General features: G+C 39.5%; 1 protein-coding gene across 6 annotated transcripts in view; it reads left to right on the top strand.

Annotated features, from left to right (window-relative positions):
• Positions 1–19,578, top strand: part of fgf14 (fibroblast growth factor 14) — a gene marked incomplete at its 5' end in the record, with an annotated part of 327,598 nt that overhangs the window by 218,994 nt on the left and 89,026 nt on the right. The window contains one exon of one of the 6 annotated variants that reach the window (XM_082508320.1): positions 18,429–18,552. The exons of 4 other annotated variants lie outside the window; for them this stretch is intronic. In XM_082508320.1, the coding sequence (XP_082364446.1) occupies positions 18,429–18,552 (124 nt within the window). Of the gene's footprint in view, positions 1–18,428; positions 18,557–19,578 lie in introns of those variants that run through there. One more of the 6 variants, XM_082508321.1, reaches the window with a different exon arrangement.

Below are 19,578 nucleotides of genomic sequence, written 5' to 3'. Positions count from 1 at the left end.
GCTGTTTTGAGTCAGTATTAGCTACAAAGCTGTAGAAATTTAAAAAAAAAAAAAAAATCCTCCTGACATAGAAACTGATTAAATGTAATAATGTCTTTCTACAAGTGATTTTGAAGTATTGGTAGCACAGCAGGGTCTTGTTCATTCAGTGCATCTGGGAGCTGAATCTCAGGAATGGTGATCTCATTTGATGGGCAGCGATTATGTTGTCCTGTCCAGTCCACACCATAATCCTCATCAACCTGAAAGAGCATGCACATGTTTTAAATCTAAACTGAAGAGGTGTTTCCTGCAGCTGTTCCTAGATGGACTTATTGAGTCTGCCAGGGCCTATGTGAGTTGCTTAGGCATTGGCTACCAACTAATTATTCATTCACCCATTCTAGGTCAGGATTGGTTCTCTTCAGGTATAACAAATTTAACTTTGTTTAAAGTATTGCCATCTATACCTGACAGGTGGGATAAAAGAGAATGGCTTGGGAGGCGCACAGCAAATCTCAAAGTTTTCCAATTAATGCTGAAAGAACCAAGGATGTAAATGTATTCTTGTTTTAGCTTTACCGAAGACACCAGAGAAAGTATATCTATAATGCTGCTGAAATAGACAAAACCATTTCAATAAACTCGCTATTTAACATCAACCTTGTTATGCGTTATCAGAGAACAATCAACTGCAAACAGCAATGAAACATTCAACTATGTACTATTTAAAGCACTAATGACCCTGCTGTCTAACAAGATGTGATAAGTAAGTAGACTGTGGAAAGCTGGTGGGTCTACTCTCTGTGTAAAAGGTTCCTACAGGCTCCACTGACCCCAGTCTCCGAGTTAACACACTAACAGCTAACACTGCTAAACGTGTCTCAACGCCGAGATGGCGCCGATAGCTTTAGCCGTAGCTGCCCCACTTAGTTTAGACAGTAACAAAAAAAAGTAAGCGATAATAATTCATTGTCAAACGTCATAATTAAGGTCAACACCTAAACAATGCTGTGTACAGAATCACAGGTGCTCAATTACAGCATAAACTTACCTTAGACCATCCTCCGTCATTTTCCTCCTAATTGTGCTCGGAGACACAGAAAATGTATCGGCAATTACCCCGACGGTTATCCCGGACAGCACTAAAGTCCTGAGTGCTGCACCGGGATTTCTAGACGTGGACGGCCAACATTTGAAGACTGTTCTTCCTCGGCGTATTCCAAACGAACACGGTGCTGAATTGATCTTAAACCTTTGACAATGCTGTCATCGATGCGAACATCTTGAAGAGCAATTATCATCCCAAGCATTTCAGAAACATCTAAACGACTCAAAACAGTATCTACAGGTAAATGATCCCTCTCTATCTGATTTGCTTAAATCAGCAGAACTGGCTGAAGTTCACACCAGTCCGCCATCCTCCGTGACTTTTGACCTAGCACGCTGTTGCTAGCTGCAGTAGCCGTCCGCGGAGCCGGTATCCAGGAAAACTAGTCGATGGCAAACGATAAGCCAATAGGTGCAAAGGTCCAGCCCACTTACATTGATTGACAGACAAAGTCATTCTGCTGAAAAGTCGCATTATGAAATAAATAGACCATCGGGAAAAACGGGATTTTGAAATAAAGACTGACTTTGAAAAAAGGTCATTTTGGACTAAAAACGGCTGGAAATAAATAAAATGCCTCAGGAATAATCTCTGTTATTGTGAAAAATAATGACCATGAAATAATATTTCACAATAATAAGTTAATTTATATAGCAGAATGCAATATATTTCACAATAATGAGCATTTTTTTCAAAATGTGTTCCATTATTTCACAATATCATTCTCACATTACATATCTGTGTCTTATTTATTCACATAGTTATTTATTTCATCTTGACCTATTTATTTATTTAATTTTGAACACTTTGGAGTTCCATACAGGGAGGGATCTGCTAAACCACTTTATTCAGCGCTCAACTTAAAGCATATACTGTTTTTAAGGATGGATCAAATATCAAATATCCTGTGAAAGTATTGCTTATAGTAATACACTCATAGATACACTATGGAAAAAAACGACTGAGGCACAATTCTTAATCTTTCAAATCATGTGTTTTCAGTTTCATTGTTACAGGTGTATAAAAGCAAGAACCTAGCCATCCAGACTGGCTTTACAAATATTTGTAAAGAGAATGGGTCATTCTACAGAGTTCATTGAATTCAAATGCGGTGCAACCCTGGCGATTTGTCACTTTCCTCCTATAGTCCACCATCCACTGTAAGTTGTGTTATTGCAAAGTGGCAGTGTATAGGGTGTGCCACTGCAAGGACAACATGGAAAAGCCAAGAATAATATGGTATAAAAAGAAATTAATTAAATGTAATTTATGTTGGGAAAATAAATGAGTATTTGCTGATGCCGTCCTGCTTATTTTTCCAATATCACAGGTTTCCTTTCGTTGTATTGTAAATTTAAAAAAAAAATCTTCTAAGGGGCATGCTATAAAAATGCAGCATTTTCCTAGCATTATATTACAAAAAATACCTCCTCACCACTAAACAGCAAACAAAGAAATCTAGTCGTTAGCAACTAGCTAACTAGCTAGCAAACTACCAGCTAGAAAGATGGATATTTCCTCGAGGAATTAGTGGAGATCAACCCAGAGATACAAATATATGAGCAAAGTGAGGATAGCAGTAGCATTTTAGATCTTGTGTTTGACCTTACCTGCCTGATCTTTAAATTTAAGTTGACAAAAATGATCCATTGTCTGTCAGCTAATCAGCTAATGTCTGTTAAATATCTCACACTCATTTTTAGATTAGATAATATCACAATGAAATTATTACTCCTTTTTTTTAATATAGGCAAAGCATGAGATGGTTTTGTGTCTAGCTAATAGTATTAGGCTTTGCTTTCTGTACCTTGCATTTTAAGCCATTAGAGGTAATATTGCCCTTTTTGAATAAATCTGCTTTAAAAGGTTATATCTGTCTTTTGTAAACGGTCTAGTGCTTCTTTCATTTTCAAATAAACATCCCAAGAGTCAAGAGAGTCAACTGTATAAAGCACAATGAATATTTAAATGCCAAATAAATATCCTCAGGATGGGTTGCAGGTAAAATGCGAGCGAGAAGTGACGATTAGTTGATTGCTTTGTAATCTGAGTCATAGATACAGTTAGCTACCTGTGGTGTGAAATGTTGCTGTGAGGAATATGTGGCTAAATGTGAATTACAGTTTGATTACCATGGATGATGTCAGTTAAGCAAAATTAGACAGCTTTGTGATGAAGTGTTCTGCATTTTTTTTATTAGGCTGTCAACATGCAATATAAATAAGCATAACCAACACAATGACAACAAGAAAAGACGACTGGAAACAAATGCTCACAATCATTTCCCAATTCCTTTTCCCACACTTTCTGACAGAAACTACACTGTCACTCTTTTGAGGTATTTATGATACAGAGTGGTGAAATTGTCAGTTGTGCATGTGTACTGACGTGGACTTGTCAGATTTGAAGAAATAACTTTAGAGAGTGTAAGAAATTGTTCCTCAGTTGTCAGTTTTATGAACTTCTTTATTTTCAATCAGTTCATTTTTGAGTCCCTTGAAGTCATTGAAATTTCTGTTTAGGTTATCAGTAATAACATAGGCCGGCAATCCGATTGTTAAGTGATGACGTGACGAATCCTACTTCCGGGCCTAAAGTAGTCTGCGTTTAATATGGCTTTTGTGTTGTTAACATGTTTAATGTTATGTATTTTCTTCTATTTAATCTCAAAAAGCTCCTAAAACAGTCAGTGATCACTGTTGATCTCCCTCGGCTTTTATTACCGCTAATCATTTATTTAAGCTCAGTTTTTAAAACCTTAGGATGTAACTACAGCCCAGCCCATGCAGCAGTATATGAATGACTAACCTCGTATTGTGGATGGATTATCTCAGTTGTTCTCCTGGCTGAAGTTTGGTCCTTTTACAGCATCCTGCCATGCGATTATATTTGTTCCTGACCACCGAGAACACTCACGTTAACTTTTATCGAGTGGAAAAAAAGTTAGCTTGTTTATATTATGCTAACATAGCTGTGTCGCTAGCGGTCACGTAGCACATCATTATATACCAGCTAGCCCAACTTCAGTAACCCTACAAACCTCACTGCTGTTTAGTTTCCTGTCTTCATTTATGCTGGAAGTGATAGCAGAGCTGTACGTTTTAATTTGTTTCCAAAACCCCGCAGTCAGGACATGCTATATTGTATTTAGATAGAAGCTAGCGAGCTAACTCCCTGCTAACTTCTAACTCCGTTAAATGTCATAAATTCCGTTTTCTTGGATGCCTGGATGTTAAACTCAATTGTTACACCTGGTAGAGCAGAACGCTGATCATTTTATTAAAGATGAAAGACTTTAGACAGTTTTTCAACTCTCAGTAATGCCATAGTGATCGTTTGATATATGGACCTGCAGTGGAGTTTAGGTCCAGACACGGCTAGTGACGTCAGACTGAACAACCGGATAGTATCAATCACAAGAGACCCATTAAATGAAATTAGAGTATAATTACTTTATGATGAGTCATGACAGTACCATATATGGATTACAAATGGCACTTTCCAAACAAAAAAAGACACTGTGCTCACTTTGTTAGATGATATTGCCTGCAAAGGTTGCATGACTTCATCTATTATTTTAAAACCTCAAACCGAGCATCTTGGTATTGCCGTCTTATTGTTGTTGCTTGGCAAGCTGCATCTGTAAATTTATTGATATACTAAACTGGGTGAAAACTTTGATTAATGAAAAATGACTGAAAACAAAATGTTTTCACTGGGGAAACTGAACAGGTCTAGAGACCAGTTAGTGACCACCTGGAAACCATTGTTAATGAACAACAAATGCATGTTCCCTGATCAGTTGCGAGTGGCTGGTTCAGGTCTCTGCCAGTTGCTATGAAATCAGTTGCTAAAGACCAATTCAATCAGGCCTATGAACTGGTCTGTGACACATGGCGACTGCTGGTTGCTATGGAATATATGTGTAAATTCCACAACCAGTTGCAAGTGGTTGCTGGAGGTTTCTGACAGTTGCTGCAATGAAATCGACAGATTCTGACCTGTCTAAAAATACTAGCAAACTACTCTCTGAGGGGTAGTGAGAGTGAGTGAAAAGTGTGAAGCAATGCCCCTTTTGAGATGTTTAGGTTACAGTGATGAGGCAGACAGTGATCTCCACCAACAACATTCTCCAACTTCCAGCAACCACTTGCTAACTTGATGGGAAATACATATTTTTTCTTTGCAACTGCTGGTTCTTACTAACAGGTCTTTAGACCAGTGTGCCTGAGGCCTTAGATGCTGCTGAAGCCAGAATAAGACAAAGCGGTACCCATGAGTTCCTCAGAGTGACCGAGCCCCCACTATTGCATGACATCAACCCACAATTTCAAAACATGAGTTAAAAAAAATACCTCACAAAAGGAAAAATTGGAGTAAAAGAATTTTCTTTTGCATCAGGATGGTAGCATCTGATTTTGAGTTTCCTAACACAAGAGCCTTTTTAACTGAAGTCGATTTAAAAATTACAGGAAGTCTGCTTTGAGTAACATTTTTTGAGCTAATTAAGCTAATGTAAGCTTCACGTTGATTGAAAACCCTGTCTCCTGCTGATTTATGAATGTCTGCTCTAGTGAGCTTGATAAAACCTGAATACTGTAAGAAACCTTGAGTGTTCACTTGGCAGTTACAGATATCCTCCTAATACACTAAAAGCTGCATATTTATGGGAAAAATGTCAAAGTCTTTACTTGATGAGCCATACTAATATATAGAAATGTCATTTTTCTGGTACTAAAGCATGAATCTAGGTAGTACTTAGACTTCCCCATCTGCTTTTAACTGGTTAACCCAAAAACTAATGTAATTAGTCAAAGATATGCCTGTGGCTTCGGAGGTAAGCTAGATTAGTTCACTGAATTTTGCACCTTTGCTCTTGTATGCTTTGTTTTGGCAGCCTGAGAAAGATACTGTCTTTACTGATGCCTGCCATGTCTAATCACGATGCCTAAGAGCTGACTGGAAAATTCGCCATGAGGGGTTTAATGTATTCAGTGTAAAAACAAAAAAGAAAAATGGTTCTGTTTTTTAATGGAGTGGTATAATTTAATATCCTACACGAAAGACCCGTCTGCATGTTTGTAGAGCAAGAAAACCTCTCTGCACACACATAAAGGGCTTCTGGCTGCTTCTTGGCCCTGTCACTGCACCTTTTGGAGGTAACCTTAAACTGTAAATGCTTTTCAGCATCCATCACATTTGACAATGATCCTGTTTGAAATTTAAAGACACAGCTTCAAGTTTACATATCTTAAGATTACCGTGTGAAAGATTCATTTCAAGGACTTTTCAGTTTCTCTCGCCTCAGTGTTTAATGGTTTTGTAGAGGACGCGTGCAGTCCTGAAATAGCTTTCTCAAGAATACCAGAACATTGAAATACATGCTGTAATCATTGGTATAATAGGATGCCATGGATGTGAACTAAGATTTATGTTATGTCCCTAGTGTATGTCAGACAAACTTGGAAACCTGCTCCCTGCTTACATTTCCGCCAGGATATGGGGCGTCTGTGTCAATCATTTGCTTTAGCTTTGTGAAACCACAGATTTGAAATGGAGAAAAATGAGAGTGAAGCAATAGGGGCATTGTTACTCCTATTTCTAAATGATACTGCATCTCACCCCTCCCTACGCTGGCTTTTTACTCCATCTTCCAGTGAGGTCGTTCATAATAACAGATTTCACAGCTGAACTTGTTTGGAGAGACCACAAACCCGCTCTAACAATAATGAAAGCAAGGTCTGTCCCTTTCTCAAGTACATGACACATCTCAACACTCGCTGCTTGCATGATCCCAGATTATTGGGCATGTGATAGGCTGATATCTGTCTTTCGCGAGGCTGCTGAGCTTTTTGTCTGTGATGATGCACTGCACTGATAGTGAGAAAGAGAGATGGAGAGCAGTTGAGAGTTAGACAATGAAATTATTGATTTGTGGGATCAGAAGTTTGAACGGTTTTACAGCAGAGCTGACACGGATGCAAAATGACTTTTGAAATTTGCCGTCATTATAAAAATGTATTGTGAAGTGTTGGAAATACTCTGGGTACAATCGATGTGGAGTGGAGGAGGAGAAGAACAGTTTTAACAGGTGTGTGGAGGGCTTTTGTCTTCGAGCTCAGCATTTGCATCAATACCTGTGGCAGCATAATGTAGTCGGGGCAGTCAACAGGTGAAAACATCTGAATAATCTGCACTGATTCAATCCTTTTACAACCAATGCACCATGTCCATGTGCCATGAAGAGTTATTTCCATGTCTTTAAACACTATTACAAGAGCTTCTCTGTATTCATTGACACTCACACCAACTGAACTCTTAAATAACTCACTCACCCACTGACATTTGGTCTTTAGAGTGAAAGCTGACATGATTACAGTGGAGATGTATTTAATGAGAGTATGTAATGTTTCCCGAAAGGAACCCCAGAGAGCTATAATTTCAGTCTTATATGTCAACACAACATTTTGGAGCCATCTACAAAGATACGATTGTCTAAATAAGAGGTCCTAAATGGTCACCAGAGGGGAAAAAGCTCTGCTGTAAAGACAGGGTTATTGATTAAAACACACGAGAAAAAGAGCAGATCAGTTTAGACTAATTGTCTCTCACGTTTCACTGTAAAATTGGATAAATTTGCTTTGATTAATTTAAATGATGAAAAACTGAACCCTTAAAAAATACACTTAAATCTAAACTCGGAAATTACGTCTTTGATGGATGAATGAATGAATGAATGATACAATAGCATACGGAACATGAACAGTGACCAAGAGTCATTAATTGCAAAGATTTGAGTCTGTGTTGATATCACTCTGTGTGCACAAATAGGAATACAGGCATTCCAGAGTTATCCTGACTAAATTTTCCTCAGTGGGATGGGACAGAAAGGTTTTCCCTAAATGATGAACAAGGATACTGATGCTAGAATAATTCAGGCGTGAAGAATTACTTCATGCTTGATTGGACTTGATTGAAATACAAAATAAAAGATGTGGGAAAAAAATACTAAGGCAAATGAAATATATCCAAGAAACAACAAACAGGCACAGTTTGCTGTTCGCTTCGCTGACAGACACGCTGCATTGAATTGTGGGAATCAAAACAAAACAACGGGGGTAATGGTACAAGAGTACAATAAGAAAAGATTTGGCTTCACTTTTATTTTTAGTAATATGCTAACATAATCTGATGATGCCTTCCTATTTTCCTGAAAACCACCAGCAGCTGAGGGGTTAAAGGCTGTGCGAAGTGAGTCCATTTATTAGTAGTAATTTTGTTTCTAGGCCATCATCTAGGAGCGGGAAAGGATACAGTCATATTAGCATGTTGCTGATGCTGTACAGCAAGAAGGTTGGGTCATGTTCCCTGTGGCTCTTATGACAGAAATGTAGCATCTTCAACCTTTATCAAAAACACCAGACTCAACATGCTGAGGTGCATGGTGTGTGTTTGTGTTACTGAACCACTATTTGTGTTATTACAAATCATACCGCCAAAGGCACACGGCTTAAGTGATGGCTCGCTGTTGTTCTGGGCTACAGCAATGAGGACTGTTGGAGAGAAACATAGAGCCAGTTCAGCTGGGCCTGCTTCTTTCCTGTGCTGAAAGTACATTTTACTGATTTGATTATGATTGATTGCTGATATGATTTCATGACTCACCGCTGGCCTGTAGCTCATTTATTACTGTTGTCCATCATCTGACTGTGGTCTTTACTTAGCAGGATGCACTTACGTCTCTCTCTCTCTGTCATTATCTCTGTTGCAACAGTGTGTTTTCAGTGTACGGTGAATTTGTAATTGCGAAAAGCTCTTTATAAGGCAGCTGATGTGGTGGTTACCTCACAGCAAGAAGGTCATGATCCGCTGGCTCGGGCCCCTCTGTGTGGAGTTTGCATGTTCTGCATGCCTGTGTGGATTCTCTTTGGTTACTCTGATTTCCTTTGCCATCTAAAGGCATGCATGATAACCCCCTGTCACACAAAGGCCTAGATACCGGCATCCACAGGTCACTAGGGTAAAATGTGTATTACTTTACTATATGGCAAATGGTTGATGGAGGTTAGTGGTAGTCATTAGATGAAAACAGGTATGTGAAGCTGCACTGAAAATGTTCTTTTGATCGCTTTGGTTACTAGTAAATTGCTGTGATCACCTGTAGTTTGCAAACAAGATTGCAACATGTCTGCAAACACTCACACAAACTACTCAACAAACAATTTGAAATGTTCAAATACTTTGAAAGTGAATGTTCTCCATTTCTGGTGTGCATCACAATTTATTTTTTTTTTGCAAGTGTTTGCAGACGTCTCACTACCCACCATGTAGACAATTCAAGACTATGGTAGAAATCACAAAGAGGCTTTTGGTGCAACTCCTTTGTGACCAGTTTTACTTAGCAACTGCCATCAACCTCCATTAAATACTAGCTGGTTAAAGATTTGCACACTTTTCCCTAGTGACACAGGATTGCCAGGGGGGTTGTTGACCTACATGACAGAGACGATAGGTTAATTAGTGATTCTAATTTGACCATAGGTGCGTATCTTGGTGTTAGCCCTGCCATAAAGTGATAACCTGTCCACTCTCACCCAGTGGAAGCTTAGATAGGGCTCCAGTATGGTTCTGTGTTGGTCCGACGCACAGCCTACGGACAGCTTTGCAGACTATCTTCTACATGTTGTAGCTGTTTACTGCCTGTAGGCTACTCTTGCTTATGCCGTTGTTGGACATTGCCAGACAGAATAGAGCAAAGTTATAACATACTAAGAAATGACATGGATCTTGGTGTTAAAAACAATGAAAAGAGTCAGCTGCTTATGTTTTCTTGCTGGTTTTCTTCCTGGCTGTAACCTGCTCTGACATACTGTGTTTTGCTTCTTCCATGGCTATGGTAGTTTCCCCCCCCCTGACTAAACACAGAGTTTTGTTTTGGAGTGTGTCATTCTTGATACTTACAGTTTATTTTGGTAGACAACTCAGGGACCTATTCCTTTCAGGCTTCACTGTGCTTCTACTTCTGCCAGGTTTTGCTCAGTAGCCAGATTGTGGTCACTCAGTTTTTCAGCCGTTTCTGGTGTCTCGTGGTGCCCAGATAACTGCCTTCTCTGTATTGTCTGTTCAAAGTTCAGTGCAGGTTTTGTCATAGCTGTTCAAAGTTTTCTCTCTGGACAGAATTCAGTTTGTCCAGATTCTGAGAAGTCTTTGTCCATGGTGTGCAATGTTGTATGATTTCTCGCTCTTTCACTGTGTCCGTTGATGGACCAGGGTTTCACGATTTTCCAACAAAATAGTGTAATGTTGCAATGATTTCATCTGGAGGCGATTTATTACCACCTGTTTAATTCTTCAGCATTCTGGCCACAGCAAAGAAAACTACTGTTTTTTTAATAAAGGAATAATTGCCATGGTTTGAATCATGCTGCGAGCAAAGACTTTTTGGCACTTTACTGTTTACTACTCAGTAATCATCTCATCTGGCCTGAAAGTACCTGCTTGGCTAGACTTTCTAAAGCCTCCAAGTAGAGTCCAGCAGGGTTGCAAGAGTCTTTTTTTCCCTCTCTGACCAAATGAATTACAATACACTTAAAGGTTGTTATAAATTTTTGGTTCAGCATGTTGCCTACTCCGGTTTGAAGAGATATTTATTATAATGGAAATATTAAAAAGTTTGACTTGGCTAAGCTTTTTCCAGTTCACAATGCCGGATAATTAACTGTTGTTCTCAGTGCCCATTTCGGAGAAACTGAGCCTCATGACCAGCTGGTTGAGGGGACTTTTCTCTATCTTCTTGTTGATATAGAGCTTTTTAACAGTAGGAGTTTGGGCTTGCTGGCTTTAATTTGTTCATGGAATTTGATTAAAATGAAGCTGGCCTAATTAGGCGATCATCCATTGTTGTATTTCTTTGTACTCAGACGATGTCCTTAGAAATTCTAGTGTGCAGTGTTTAGCTGGGTTTCATGCATGTTTTCACAAGCATATAAAAGTTCTCCTGGGTTTTGAGTCTTTTGGAAAAGGCACCTAACAAAAATGTCATTTTTCCTTTCTCTTCTATCATTGAGTCTTCTTGTCTTTACCAGTTTCACACACACGTGTACGTTCCACATTCATCCATCCATCACTCCTCTCCCTCAGCACAAGGGTCTGTTCCTGGCAGTGCTGGAGGTTGTGTGGTGGCTGTGGTATGCTGTGTAGATTTTTGCTGCAGTGCAGTAGGCAGTATTGTACTGCTGCTGCTTTCTCTCTCCTGCTCTTCTGCTCTCTCTCTAGCTCTCTCTCTCTCTATTTGTTTTTGTGTACATAGTTTGGGAGCAATGTTACACTTCTGAACACTTTCCCCGCAATTTTTAAAATCAAATCTATAAAAAATACAAATAAAAGTAAGCAAGCACACAAAATCAAAGACAAGCAAGCAAACAAACAAACAAAAAACAAAACAAAATGGCATTTGCTTCAAAGCTTCCATCATATTTATCGCAAATAAGAGCTTTTTTCTGGACACTTACATAGGTTTGCCAACATTTCTATGATGGAAGTTGTTATTCTAGGTGTCATTTCCACCTCTTTCACATCCCTGTCTCGGAGTTCACTTCCCACAGCTTTAGGTGGGTCCCCCCTGTGGCTGTTGTCCTTTATTCAGACACAAAGCAAGAAAGGGAGAGAGAGCGAGAGATGATGACAGTGACTAAGTAACCTGTTTGTGGCGGTGAGTGCACGGCTCTTTGCACAGAAAGGCCAGTTGTTTTCTGTTATACACACTAGGCTAGAGACAGGGAAGCACTCAGATTCAGTATGTCAGATAGCAGAAGTGGAAACACACAAAGAAAATATAGCTAAGCTTGGCAGCCATACAACTTTTGTTTTGTTTCTGTGGACGTGAACATTTTTTGTTTGGTGACTCAGTGATAGGTCTTGCTTTCTGTCACATGCAGTAGAGACTGTGTCACCAACACCATTTAGCCATGACATGACGGCACTAGGCATTTCTGGTTACCTAAGAAGGTGTCAGCGCTATCTGCGGGATATGGCTATCTGCATGTTGGAAGGTTCTGGTGGGAAGATGTTGGCAGGGTCTTTACGAGTGGGTGACAGGCAATATATGCACGTGTGTATATGTGTGAGAAGGTGGCCATGCTTATGTGACTGGGTTAAAAGGTTGTGCCAAGCACTGGAGGACATCAGGAGGAGTGTGAGAACCCGAGCAACAGTTCAAGGCATGCATCTTTATTTCAAATGTTATGACATTTATTGCTAAAATACAGTGAGAAAAAAAATCAAGTTAGCTGGCCTTTGGAGCAATGGAGGCAACATCTTTTGCTAAGATTGTGGAGCAGCATGTTCGCAAGGCACTAAAGGGTGAAGCAGTGCATGGTGAGTCCAAGCATGGAGGCTGACACAAGTATTCCACAGGTATGCCTTTTTCCTGTAATGGATTGGTAATGTCAGGGATGGAGCAGTTCCTTTAATCCACACCAGTTTCTTTAATGGGACATAGTAAAGTAAACTCAGCACTGACATGAGTATCCTGATTGGTAGTATGACTGACGTAAATAGTTTTCTTGTTTAATATGTGAACTGTTATCAATGCAGACTCCTTCTACATTAATAAAACTAATCACTGCATTGCAGATGATCAAACCTGAAGGTCACACGTTGTAGTTTCTGTGTGCTTGAGAGTTTGTTTGCATGTTCACTCTCTGGACTCTTTTTATACAACACCATGCCAAAGAGGAGGAGGTAATTTCATTGTGTATATATATATATATATATATATATATATATATATATATATATATATACTGCTTCTGGAGATTATTTAGTATTATTGGTCTTGCATAAAATATAAAGCATTTTCAAGGCCAAGTAAGGAAGCCAAGTACAGTGATGCATGGCTGTGGATCTACAACACGCCAAATTTGACCCTCTCTTCTCTTCTCTGCTCTTCTCTTGAGCAGAGGAAAGTGAATGTTGTCTGTCAGCTGTGTTCTCATGTGTTTATACACAGGAATGACTGACACGCAGGAATATGCACAGCGGGCTTACTGAAAACCTTATCATGTCTGCAGTAATGCCGCAGCATCTCTCCTATCATTCAGTCACAGAACTGCTCCTTAATAACAGCTTTGACAGACCTGCTTTTGCGGCAGCAGAGTCACGATCCATATGTTCCAAGGCCAAACTTCATATTGCTCTATTGTGATGTTCTCAGTAGGAGAATCTTGCTGATGTCTCCTCATGTTTGCTTTTAGAAGAGCAAGGTAATAAATGCTGAAAGACACTGCATTGTGTGTTTTAGTGGCTTAGGAGTGAACAAAATACTGCACTTAAAAGATTGACAGAAAGTCTCCAGAAGTGATGCTTCTGCTTTTTAGGTGAGGTGCTGGGCATCAATCTTCTCTTCTAAACACTTGCTTTGTTCCTAGATACTGTTTTAGCAAAGTGTTGAGAAATGCTGGATCATTCACTCATCAGCTAAAGGTAGGACAGTCTGTGTGAAGGCACACATGGTCTGCTGCAGACCTCAGGGACACATAGTTGTTCCTATTATACTACTTTCTAGTTTGTTCAGAGTCCACACAGAGGAAACCTACACAGTTGGTGCCTTTGTCGTGTAGTGGCTAAGCGGGAAAGTCACATAGCAGCAAAACGTTGTGAGGGTATGCTTATATGTGCGCCAAGCCTCTCCAATTTTATACACAATATGCAGTAAAATACACAATTTCTTATATATTAAACAATGTATTTTTCAGTACAGTCCCTTTGTGATGTGAGGTAACATTAAGCTGAGATAAATCTGTAGAAGTTGTTCTAAGCTTTCTGTATTTCCTTCTGCATTGCCATTTGCGTGCCCTTCTCATAGCTTTTATGCTCTCTTGCCTCTCTGCGAGCCCTCTCCTCATTTCCCCTTTGCTCCTCAATGTGGTCAGCTTCTCTGTCCATGCTGGCAAAAAGCCTGTGTAGATTCTGTGAAGTCTGCTCATATCTGTACTGTGTTTTCTTCTTCTTTGGCAGAGGAGCACAAGGAGATTCTGGTTAAAACGGACAACAAACAACAGGTTACTGTTACTGTACTTGAGTCCTTAATCGTAACAGGAAGCTTTAAATCGCTCCTGTTTTTGTTTTCAGCCATTGCAGAGCCGCAGACTGAACTTATACTAAAAGTGTGGTTATTAAAATGAGCGTAAATAACTTGAAATGAATATCGATAAACCCTTTTCCCAGTATTAACATTCATTTTAACGTTGGCAAAAAAGCTGTCACAAAAATAATGACATTCACGTGCGTGTGCTACCTGCTCCTCTGGGACCACAAAGTGCTCATCGAGCCTGATTCCAGCACATCAAGCATCCCCTTTGTCCAGGTTAGAGAAGTTTCTTTTGTTTTCCAAGTTTGGCTCCAAACGTCTTAGCAAAGCAACAGGTTTTGTTGATTTCTTTCTTCTTTCTGTGTTCTGTTACCATTTTCCCTTTTTCCTGTAGTGGCCTTTTACACTAAGATATTTTTGGAGACCAATCAGGCCACCGATAAGTTGGATCTAGAGCTTGATTTCACAGTTTTGTTTGTTTTTATTTGTTTTTTTTCTCACCATCACATTGATCTGCTTTAACCTCCTAGGACCTGGCGCCCACATATGTGGACATCACATTTTAGGTTATTTAGACCAAAATACTGAATTTTGCTCTACATGGGCCTGATATCCACTTACGAGGACATTATACTGCTACTGTTCTATCAAAACTTTAAACGAATATCCTCATGTGTGGCTCTGATTTTTCATAAAAACAAAAATAAGATAAAAAAAAAAATCTGGTAATTCTTTGTTTTTACATTCATCGGGCCCCAATATGACCAAATATCAAAGAGAAATTAAAAATGCATGTCGTGGAAGAGTTCGGGTCTTAGGAGGTTAAGATCTTGATCTTGGTGCAAACTAGTTTCCTGAGATTTTTCTTTACCACATTTGAATGTTGAAAACAAGGATAAAAAATTCCTCATTGCAGACAGATACTAAGTCTCAGGTTGAACAGTGTCTCTTCCTTGAGATCCCATGTCAGCATGTTGCAGCTGTTGACTATCCCATAGTATAAGTGTAGAAATCCCATCTGTTGGTCTGATGTTTGTGCCAGATTCCCCTATTTCATGACTGGATATGTATTTTAAAGACTATTTAAAACTAGATTGTGATATAATAATAGAGATTGATCATATATTAGATCGTATATTAGAGACCCCAGATTGTTTGTGACAGATAGAGGGTCTATATATGTATTTATATAAGCTCTGTATGAATGTGTGTGAATGGGAAAGTGTTTTAAGTAGTCATACTAGACTAGAGTATCCTATGAATATCAGTCTGTGCAGTTAAATACAACAAACAGCAGAAATAAAATAGACAATGTAGATTCTCATTAGAGGAGTAGTAATAATTATTGAACTGAATACTTACAGTGATTAAGATTTGTGTTCATAAATTAAAATTTGAATCCTGCACAGTTTCAGTATATTTTACGGGGGCGTAATTAATATTTTTCTCTGCTGCATCATTAACTGTTTTGCATTGTGTTTTACATGATAGCGTCCAAACCTCTCCATGCGAGGAGAGTCAAAATGTAGGAGTGTTTTATAACTGTGTACACCGAGCAATGAGAGAGTGAGAGAAGGAAAATATGTGGTCAAGGTTTTTCACTGTAAGTCAAGCAATACAAAAGTGACAAACTTTAGCTCAAGAAGCTCTTGTAGCTCCTTCATCTTTATCATTTATTAAAGAATTGACAGATTTATGATTCATGTGATCAGTCTTAATATTTTAGGGGAAGCAGCTGCCTAAGACAGTGTAGGTTTGGATACAATTTTAGGAAGCGTTATCATTTTCCTACCCAATTTTAAACCAGTCGGTGGACTTGATAAAACATTTTTCATATGTACTTGTGTTGGAAGTCAAGGATGAACCTAGAACCTCTTGCACTTTAAAATGGAGCCTCAGTTCTTTCCTTTAAGTGATGTGAACCACAGCTGTCAAAATGTCAGAGTGATTGCCTTAAGGATACATTCTTCTTAGTTGTGAATTTTAAAAATTAAAGATTTTAAAGTTATTTTCAGGCATTTCTGCTATTTTTCTTTAACAGGGATGGAGGAAAAAAGGGCAAAAAAATGAAAGAGTGGCAGCGGGGGAATGGCATTTAGCAAATGGTCTCCGGCTGGGATTGCACTGCTCAGGGCATATGTGGTGGGACTCCACTGCTCAGGGCATATGCGTCCATGTGGTATGCATCCTACCCACTGCACTTTCCGGTCTCCCTTGATGTTGTTGTTTTTCAGTTAGAAACAGAGTTGTTGACCATGAGTGGTGGCCACTCATCCATAAGTGGACCACCAATGGCCCACATCATCAAATGCTCTCATATCATGATCGTCTTGTGCAACCCAATCTGATATGAATGATATTAACCTGCAATACTCATCATCTACACTTAGAATATGTAATGTCTAAGTAGAAAAAATGTTCACTACTACTCTAATTATTTTGAGCTCTTAAAAAATAGAGATCCACTGTAATGTATTTAAAACAGGGAAAAAACTTTTCTCTTTTCCCTCTCTTTTCCAAAAATGTTGGAAGTCCAGAGTTAATAAATAATACTGAAAAAAATTAAGAACAATTAATAAACCTGGACAGATTCATCAATCTCGCTGGCTGATCCATTTCATCTGTTTTGGTACACAAAAAAGTGACAATAGGTACACTGGAGAAGCAACAAGACAGCCTTCCAAAAGAGAATGGTTTTGCTGGTGGTGGCCACAGACCATTTTGCAGTTCTAGTATGATGGACCAACATTACCAGCGCCCTACAAAGTGACCCCAAGTGGGCTTAACGTACTACTTATGTGCTTATTTCCAATAAAACAGTGAGAATGTGGCATAAGAGCACTTCTTCCAATAGTGGGGCCTGCACTCAAAGCCCAGCACCAGCAGCTCAACTTGTATTTAACCACCAGAACTGGCAGCTCTGCAACTGGTGCCCTGTTCTCCTTACAGATGAAAGCAGGTTCACATTGAGTACATGTGACAAGTGTGAAATATGCTGGCGACACCATGCTGGATGTTATGCTGCTTGCAACATCATCCAGCATGACTGGTTTGGCAGTGGGTCAGCGGTGTCCTTGGGAGGCACATTCCTGCAGGGTGACAGAGATCCCAGTGTGCTTGGCTAGATACCAGGATGAAATCCTCAGACCCATTTTTTTAATCCTTATGCTGGTGAATTGGGCCTGGGTTCCTCCTGGTGCAGGACAATGACCGACCTCATGGAGCCAGAGTGTATAAACAGTTCCTAGGCAACAAAGGCATTGACACCACTGACAGTCCTTTATTGTCCTCAGACCTGAATCCAACTGAGAACATCTGAAATGTGTTCCCAACTCGATGCTACTAAGTAGCTCCACAAACTGTGCAAAAGATCAGTGATCCTGCCCTGATCCTGGTCTAGGAGGAGATCCCCCAGGAGCCATCCACAGCCTCATTAGGAGCATGCCCAGTTCCTGGGAGTGCATACAGGCATGTGGGAGCGATACACACACAAATCACATCAACCTGTGATTTCAACTTTCAACTTTGTTTTTTTTAGTGTGATTTTTAAATCCTGTGCTTGAAGGATTGATAATTTTGCTTTCCGCTGACCGTTGTTATGCCATTTTGATTTTTGAATTACACAATGTATCTATGTAAAGACTCTCTACTCGATTAGTTCATTCATCATCAACTGATGTGCGATTTAACGGTTCCATTCCTTTTTTTTGAGCAGCATATTGTCTATTATGTGCAATTATTTTCATTATGTCCATGCATGAAAAACTTGAACTATCCTTCATTCCTAGCATTTCTCTTTTTTCGCGGTGCTGAATAATTTGTGGTATAGAAAGAAACAAAATATAATCCTCATGCGATACATCTTTAGGGTGGCAAACACTGAGGCATTCACAGTAAGAGGTCTTCTAGATATGCTGATTCAAAAAATGATCTCATGTTGAATATTTAATTCAAGGAATAATGCATAATGCACTAACACTAAAGCGAGATTAAAGGATAATGATGCCTAATGTAACGTAACCCTTGTGTTAAGGGTAAAATAACAGAGAGGCAATTACCCTTAGTCTGTACTAGAGATGGACCGATCCGATATTACGTATGGTATCGATCCATACTGACCTAAATTACTGGATCGGATATCGGAGAAAAATAAAAAATGTAATCCGATCCATTAAATATCACGAAAGCACCTCACAAAACTTGCAACGCGCCGTAACTCACCTCAGAACGTTAGCAAGTTGGAGCAGTATGCATCACGTGATAGAGCGGCTGTGGCATGCGGGACCTGTCGGTGGTCTGGATAGCATTTGGAGCTTCGCTAGCAACCCGGCATTTCATCTCCGACAAAGTTACCCCGAGAGAAGTAAAGCAAGTGTGTAAGTCCATCTCTGAATGTTTGTAAAGCATTCCTGCGTTAAGCTTGCGATATATGGAGCGACTGCCTCTTCTTGCTGCTACTTCAATCATGAAACTGCTTAATGATCAGCTGATCGGCTTTTCTGTCTTGAGTCCATCTCTTTTGTTTGTTTTTGGCCCACTTCGCGCCAGAAAGAGGAAACCAGCGGCTGAACAACAGCAGCACGTTTAAGCTTGATCAGCTGTTGTTAGAATGTATTTAATATTACTTTCTACTCCAGGATCTTTTTCTATGTAGCTGACGCTGGTAACTGTGCAGGGGCGGATCTAGCAAAGTTTAGCCAGGGGGGCCGATAGGGCATTAACAGGGAAAAGGGGGCACAAAGACATACTTTTCTTTCTTATTCTCATTTAAAATCTCTAGCTTTTAACCCTTTAGAGCCGATCGGAGCGGGAACGCTCTGTTATGCGTAACTATTTTTAAATCCCGGTAGCACTGCAACCACGTAAGCTAGCGCAAAAAATTTTTTTGCATATGAAACCGGAGGAGTTGTACTTACATATTGTGCCATCAGCTTGTCCTAGGTCACGGTTTCCTTCCACATAAAGCTTTGCAAAAACTGCATAAAAAGCGCTTGCAGGAACAAAAACATAATATTCCAGAAACACGCTTTGCCGGTCCGATCAGCTGATCAAAACACTTCCTACGTTGGAATAGACGTCAGCGCGAACTTTTGCATTTCCGCCATTACCTGGCCGAAACCGGAAGTGACGTCATTTTCGCGGAAATGTAGTCTTTTTTGCGATCAGGGCCTCAGGGCCTATACTGCTCTTTTTAAAAGTTATCTTTGACTTTATGACTTTCTGTGTCGTTTCTGGGATGCTTAGGACTCATATTGCACTGCTGGAAATAGTTTATTTTGATGCATATGCTGCTTTTTTGCAAATTTGCAGTATAATATTTATTTTCGTTTTTCCTGCAGTGTATAAAAATTGGTGTATTTCAAAAATAAAACTATGAAGACACTCAAAATAAATTTCC

This window comes from Aulonocara stuartgranti (genome assembly GCF_965226115.1).
Source record: "Aulonocara stuartgranti genome assembly, chromosome: 16".
Taxonomy (NCBI): Eukaryota; Metazoa; Chordata; class Actinopteri; order Cichliformes; family Cichlidae; genus Aulonocara; species Aulonocara stuartgranti.
Note: the sequence above shows the minus strand (reverse complement) of the source record. Positions and strands in the feature narration are given on the sequence as shown.